We start from the raw sequence: 6,947 nt of genomic DNA, 5'->3' as shown, positions 1-6,947 counted from the left end.
ATCAAATCATATTTTATTTGTACAGCCCAAAGTCACAAAGTCCATTTTCCTCTGAGGCTTTACAATCTGTACAGAGAGTGACACCCTCTGTCCTTAGACCCTCGGTTCCAGTGAGGAAAAACTTGCCCACAAAAACCTTTAACAGGGAAAAAATGTGGAAGAAACCTCAGGAAGAGCCACAGAGGAGGGATCCCTCTCCCAGGACGGACAGACGTGCAATGGATAAAATGACAATGAGTGATAAAATGATTACAGTAGCAGTGGAACCTGTGATAGAGACAGAGAGACACAGATGCTCAGCAGCAGCAAATCATCAACTAACTATAAACTGTGATGCAGATGTGGCAGCAATAATGACAGTAGTAATATGTGTAGTGGACGTCATGCAGGATCACAGCAGCAGCCACGATCCACGAGAACGAGTTTAATTAGTAACATGCATTAATGAGACATAAATGTTTACAGATGGTGAGTATGTGACAAACTCCAAATCCCACAAGCCCCAGAGACAAAACTACACCAACAAAATGCACTTTAAATATTTACTTTATTCACAATCAGGTTTGAGTGACAGACATCAAATTATTTCATTAGTGACAGACGGTTGAACTGTTTTTGTAGATTACACATCGAGCACAAGCACATTTCTCCCAGGTGTAAGTCAGCGAGCTTTGAGGACACAGTATGACATGTTTGAAACTCAGGTACTTGTAGACAGTCTGCAGTGAATCATGCAGAGAGGTTCATCACAGGTACTGAAAAGCAGGGAGCCGCATTCGCTGCTAACATAAAGTGGCATCCGATGGCAGCAGAGCGCCAGCGGCAAGCGTGAAGCTGGACACGAAGCGGCTGCTCAGGTTTCTAGCAGTTTCTCTTGGTGTGGATGAGAAGGTCTCTCTGCAGGTTGACCTCCAGACTGCCGACAGTTTTGCTGCCAGGCGGGTCGGTGACCAGAGTCAGTTTGTTAAACACTCCTCGACCGAAGTAGTCAGCCACGACGGAGAAGCCGTCATTAGAGCTGCGCAACTGAAAAACCAAGAGAAGACACGAGAGGACGCATTAACAAACATTCCTGTGTTCGACTCCCTTCGAGTCACGAAGCTTCAGGTGTGCTTTACCTGTCTGTTGAAGTGGTCGTGCAGGTCTCGTTTCTGGTCCTGCGCGCGCAGCATGTCCATGACCTTGCGGTTCTCCGGAGTGCACGTCGGGCACTCGGCCTCGCTCTCGGCGTAGCTTTCGAAGCAGTGTTGGTGGAAGGAGTGGCTGCACAGGAAGTGAACGGACGGCAGCTCCAGGGGGCTGTTGCACATGTTGCACTTGGTCTTCTGGAATATCTTGGCACTGTGTGGAAACGTTTGGGTAAAAGGTTTTTTATTGTACAAAAATCTCAGGTGAAACCGGTGAAACAATGACAAATATCCTTCGGGTGACCCACCTCGTTTTGAGCTCCTGGATCTCCGAGCGGAGGTGAGCAGTTTCCTCACGGTACTGGCGGATTTTGCGTTCGTCGTCCTCGATCTGCTGGCTTTCTCTCTGCAGCTTGTTGATGAGGTAGTCCTTTATGACGGAGAGAGTGGCCGTCGAGTTGTGCGCCAGAGTCTGCACCACTACGGCAAAAAAATCACGGAAGTAAACATCGTACTGAACATCAACATCAAACATCTGCATGAAACAAACTGTCCAGCAGCTCACCGAGTAACGGAGGCATCAGGTTGTTTTGGTCGATGTGGTGTAGGACCTCGCTGATGTAGGCCTTGCAGTCTTCTTCTTTTCTGGCAAAGTATCCCAACGCCTGCTCCCAGAGACAACCCTCTTGGTCCCCGTAGCGCTTGCAGGCCTCTATCACTTTTCCATACTCCTCGTTCTGCATGTGGTAGTGCATTATCTGCTGGTACCTGCACACAATCGTGTCCAATTCAACAACAACAACAACAACAGTTATGACATTTCAATTGTTTCACATGTTGGATCAAATTTCTCAACGGGGAGAGAAACTGGAATGAAAACACTCGTGGAAGCAGTGAGTAATCTCACGATGTGATTCTTCTTTGTCACGTTAACTGGCTTTCATGCATATTCAGACGTCGTTCTGTCTCCCACACTTACAGTTTGCCCTTCTCGTACAGGTACAGGACGCCTTCTTTAAAGTTGTGCATCTGGCAGAGGACCAGCGCCTTATCAAACACGGTGTTGTCGCTCCTCAACAGCGAAACAGCTTCTCCCTGCAGGACTCTTTTTCTCTGCCAAACATATGCATAAAAAATTCTATTGGCGTGAACTACTGCAAACTGTATTACACATTTATTGTACAGGGATTCATGGCTATGTGTGTTTTGGACTGACCTCAGGATCCTGTTCGTGCGCCCAGTCTTGCAGTCGGAGCTCCAGCAGTGTGTCGTACACACCCTGGGGAGAACGAGGCTCCACCTCAATCATGTGCTCCAGGAAGGCTTTCAGCTCTCGCGGGTTGTTGGCAAAGATCGGGATGAATTCCTCGGAATTTGCCTGGAATCAAAAACAAACACGGACACTCATTTCCAAGTCATCTTCATCTTCCGGACCACCGAGCTCTTCCAGCGGACGCTGTGCAGACTGACCTTGTTGATCCGACCTCTGTCCAGGCTGTCTTTCTCAGCGCTGTCTCTGCTCGGCTGGTAGTTGGTGCACAAGCCCTTCAGGAGTAGCGTGGTACCTTCGGGGACGTGGTGCATCAGCGTCTTGCCGTAACGCTTCATGTTGCTCTCGGCTTGTTCGAAAGGCAGACGTCCGATGTAACGCAGACCTTCCTGGTAGTTCTGGAGGTTTCAGACATGGACAGACGTCCATGGGTTAATTATGGGAGTGGAAACGACGTCCATGTATGTGCATTTGTAGCTTTTTAATCTTATATTTGATTTAACTGTTTAAATCATGTTTGTATTGTCTTTTTATATTACCACAGATTTCTTTTAAACTATTGATTTGAATTGACTCGTTGTAAAAAGGTGACATTCAAATAAATTTGCCTCGGCTTCTGCACCTTCTCCTACTGAAGGCTGCTTAAAGTTAGACGATTAATTTGCATCATGGAAAGTTCTACTTCTTTTGGCCAGGAGCGGTTCTTGTTCACAACGATCACCTGACGATGGCTCGATCAGAGGAAGTGGGGCTGACATTTGTGGCAGGAAATAAAGACGTGACAGCACAAGTTCGGACGCTATTTCAGACTGAGTTATGTTTTTACATCAAAATAATCTATTGTTTATATCTCGAGTGGGTGCAAGCCCACAAGACTGGTGTTCATGCTCAGCACGGCAGGCAGTTTGAGTTTTGGCATTGAAGGGGAAAGTTTGACGACCCCTGCAGGAAAAAAAAGTTACACAGGATCCAAATTCAGCATCCGACAGCGTCGCTTAACGCGATGACGTCACGGAACCACCTCCGACATCGGCAAACTGCTGAAGCAGGCTGACCTCTACGTGCTGGATCCAAGAATCATTGCTGAGGGCTTCGGGGCAGTGACAGAGAAGGACACACCTCACCGCTCACTGAGGCTCGCCTCACATCGATCCATCTAACTATTTGTTTGTTTGGTTTTTTACCTTGAGGTCTTCCAGCTGGATCTTCAGGTACCATTCATGGTGCATGTGTTTCTCAGCCAAGAAAACGGCGTGGCTGTGGTAGCCGGCCTGCCGAAGAACCTTGATGGCGATCTCGACATCGAAGTGGACCTCGCTTTCACTGCTCTGTTGAAATACAGCGCGGGAGGACAATGCTGTTATGACGCATCAGTCATCAGTGACCTGCTATATGAAATGAGGCAGTTTCTAAGTCACCTTAATGAACTCCTCCAGCTTGGAGCTGTCCTTCAGCTTGGTGTAACAGTTGAGCAGCAGTGTGGTGTGGTCTGCGTTGGCCAGGGACTGTCTGTGCAGCGCCTGCAGATACGCTGTGAGGTTGTGGATCCTCTGTGCGTCCAAGAATTTCCTGATGACGTACGACGGCTCCAGTTTCCCGATCGTGCTGTAAGAAAACACGGTGACAGATCAAGCCTTTAACTTTTCTTTATCAACACTTCCACATGGTGTAGCTGTAAAACACGGTACATATCAGGACAGGAAGAACGTTCAGTGATTACCGAATGTACTGCTGGATGGCGCCGTCATGGTCTCCCTTCAGGTAAAGGTGATCGCCGTATTGTCTGAATATCTCAGAAAGCCCGTCACTGTCCAGGTGCTGGCTCTTGGCCAGGTTTATCGCCATGACAAACAGGTTTTTCTTAAACAGCATCTTAGAAAACAAACACGGAGGTGACAACTCTTCACACTGTTCCTTAAACGCATCATGAATCATCGGTCACAGGTGGTGACCTCGGGTGCTCACCTCCAGTTTGGTCTGCGTGTCCTTCTCCTGAAGGACAAACATCTTTCCATCTCTGGTCAGGATGTAGAAAGAACCCCACTCTGCCACCACGTCGACGACGTCATCGAAGGAGGCGCTGTAGGCGATGAACTTGTTGTCCAGATCGTAGATGGTCAACAGCTGCTTGTCAGACGGAGAAGTCTCCCTGCTACCAAAGTCTGTCCTGAGGAGAAACAACAGTGAACAGTCAGCATGTTGTATTAATCATTAATCATCAGCTGGATGTCCGAGCTTCTGACCCTATCTCTTAGTCTGAGATCAATTTGGCCGTGATCTCATTCTTTCGGTCACTACCCAAAGCTCATGACCACTGATCAGGGTTGAAACATAGACAGACTGGAAAGATCAAGAGCTTCACCTTCTGGCTTAGCTCCCTCTTCCCCACAACAGTCCGATCCATCTCAGGCTCCATCCACCCTGAGATACTTGAACTCGCTCCCAACCCACACACCCCTCATTGCTGCGCCTTCATTCATACATCTATTCAGCGCCGTCCTTACTTATTGGGTGACTTTGCGTCCCTGATGAGTAAGAACAGATATCCGCGGTGCCAGTGGGCCAACAGCTTGTGTCCGTCGAAGGCGAAGCAGGGCCCTCGTTCGTCAGGCTGGTACAGGTACACGCATTCGTCTCCGGCTACGATGAACTGGGAGTCCTGGGAGGGATCTGACAGGGAGGAGCAGCGCAGCGCACACCCATGCGTGTCCAGCTCTATTTTAGGATACTCCTTGATGGAGAGGGTGTAGCACTGAGCAAGAGGAGACGAGAAGGACGTGGATGAGAGTTCAGAACGCTGCACAAATATTCTCACCGTGCACCCCGATCAGACTTACATGAACTCTCTCCAGAGTGGCGACGAACAGATGTGTGACCTTTGCCACTTGGCGGAAAGCGAGGCCCGTGACCGGGCTGGTTCCCTCGTGCAGGGTCAGAGTTTTACTGTGACGATCTCTGGTGATGTCACCTTTAGTCAGAACCACGCTGCCGTCTGTGAAGCCTGTCGAGAAACACAACGTTCACCATCAACTGGGAAGAGTGAGCCAAACAGTGATTATTCGGAGATTTCTTTGCGTCTTACCGATGGCCATGAAGTTGAGGTTTTCATGCACGCTGAGGCAAGACACTTCAGTCGGTTTGTTGCCGGGAATCGCAGGGAAAATCCTCGTGCACAGAGGATTCCCGCTGTCTCTTTTGTCGAGGTTCCACACCTTCACCTGAAAGATAAGTTCAAGTTTAGTTTTTAAGCCGTTCTGTGTTTCAGGCGTCTCTGCAGAGCTTCACACTTACCAGAGGGTTTATTCCGTGTTCATCCTGCCCCACCGACACCAGGATGCTGTGCTGCTTCAGCTGGTAGAGGTGCGTCACACGCAGCTTGTAGGCCTGAAAAGACGACAGCTGCAGGGAGCGCGTCAAGAGCCAGATCTTCCCGTCCATATGTAACATCACGGAGGTTAAGGACAGTTGTTTTGTTTTGTTGTTGGAAGGCGGTGTCAAACGAGTATCGCCATTATGACAGATGTTACTCACTATCTCACTTACCGTTTGAGAGCTGCTGTAACAAAAACTATTTCCCTGCGGGGATTAATAAAGTATTTCTGATTCTGTATATTCTGTATGTACGTGGACGTATGTGCTGTTTTTCAACGTTTTTATCCCTTTTATTTGTGTTTCATTTCTGTTTTTTTGTACTCCTGCACTTAAATTTGGTTATGCATTTCTATAAGGACAATAAAGATATTCTGTTCTATTTAAAACTAATAATAACCTCATCACATCTCAGTACTTCTGCTGCATAAAGGCCCTGATGTGTTGTTGTTATGACTGAACACAGGTAGCTCAACTGTCAGGTGACGACAACAACACAACATGACAACATGTTATTATTGCAGAATGTTCACCTTTAACCTGTCACACAGTCTGCTGCTGTGGTTAGTGAGCAGGTTAGTCAGTTAGCAGGTTAATGAGCAGGTTAGTCAGTTAGCAGGTTAGTTAGTTAGCAGGTTAGTTAGTTAGCAGGTTAATGAGCAGGTTAGTGAGCAGGTTAGTTAGTTAGTTAGTTAGCAGGTTAGTTAGCAGGTTAGTTAGCAGGTTAAGTAGCAGGCTAGTGAGCAGGTTAGTGAGCAGGTTACTTAGCAGGTTAGTGAGCAGGTTAGTCAGCAGGTTAGTCAGTCAGCAGGTTAGTCAGCAGGTTAGTCAGTAGGTTAGTTAGTTAGTTAGTTAGTGAGCAGGTTAGTTAGTGAGCAGGTTAGTTAGTTAGCAGGTTAGTTAGTTAGTTAGTGAGCATGTTAGTTAGTGAGCAGGTTAGTTAGTCAGCAGGTTAGTTAGTCAGCAGGTTAGTTAGTTAGCAGGTTAGTGAGCAGGTTAGTTAGTGAGCAGGTTAACATCACATGAAGGCAGTCAGCTGATCTTCTAGCTCATGTCTGTTGAGTCTCTCCATCTTCACATGAATCAGACTTTCAGTCTTTTTCATTGTTTACATCTGTGAGTTAGTTACAGGTTAGTTAGTCAGCAGGTTAGTTAGTTAGCAGGTTAGTGAGCAGGTTAGT

General features: G+C 47.5%; 1 protein-coding gene across 1 annotated transcript in view; it reads right to left on the bottom strand.

Moving 5' to 3' along the window:
• Positions 1 to 528: 528 nt before the first annotated feature.
• The window catches only part of vps11 (VPS11 core subunit of CORVET and HOPS complexes), an 8,182-nt gene continuing 1,763 nt past the window's right edge, over positions 529 to 6,947 (bottom strand). Inside the window, exons 2-16 of the mRNA XM_027273345.1 lie at positions 5,689 to 5,837; positions 5,480 to 5,615; positions 5,235 to 5,398; positions 4,902 to 5,149; positions 4,363 to 4,564; positions 4,118 to 4,269; positions 3,816 to 4,002; positions 3,582 to 3,725; positions 2,598 to 2,795; positions 2,344 to 2,505; positions 2,107 to 2,240; positions 1,693 to 1,895; positions 1,436 to 1,607; positions 1,119 to 1,341; positions 529 to 1,026 (exon numbers count right to left, since the gene is read on the bottom strand). Of these exons, the coding sequence (XP_027129146.1) occupies positions 862 to 1,026; positions 1,119 to 1,341; positions 1,436 to 1,607; positions 1,693 to 1,895; positions 2,107 to 2,240; positions 2,344 to 2,505; positions 2,598 to 2,795; positions 3,582 to 3,725; positions 3,816 to 4,002; positions 4,118 to 4,269; positions 4,363 to 4,564; positions 4,902 to 5,149; positions 5,235 to 5,398; positions 5,480 to 5,615; positions 5,689 to 5,837 (2,639 nt within the window). The 3' untranslated portion in view covers positions 529 to 861. The remainder of the gene's footprint in view (positions 1,027 to 1,118; positions 1,342 to 1,435; positions 1,608 to 1,692; positions 1,896 to 2,106; positions 2,241 to 2,343; positions 2,506 to 2,597; positions 2,796 to 3,581; positions 3,726 to 3,815; positions 4,003 to 4,117; positions 4,270 to 4,362; positions 4,565 to 4,901; positions 5,150 to 5,234; positions 5,399 to 5,479; positions 5,616 to 5,688; positions 5,838 to 6,947) is intronic.

Source organism: Larimichthys crocea, chromosome XXII, assembly GCF_000972845.2.
Source record: "Larimichthys crocea isolate SSNF chromosome XXII, L_crocea_2.0, whole genome shotgun sequence".
Classification (NCBI taxonomy): domain Eukaryota; kingdom Metazoa; phylum Chordata; class Actinopteri; family Sciaenidae; genus Larimichthys; species Larimichthys crocea.
This window is presented reverse-complemented; position numbering and strand designations above follow the sequence as displayed.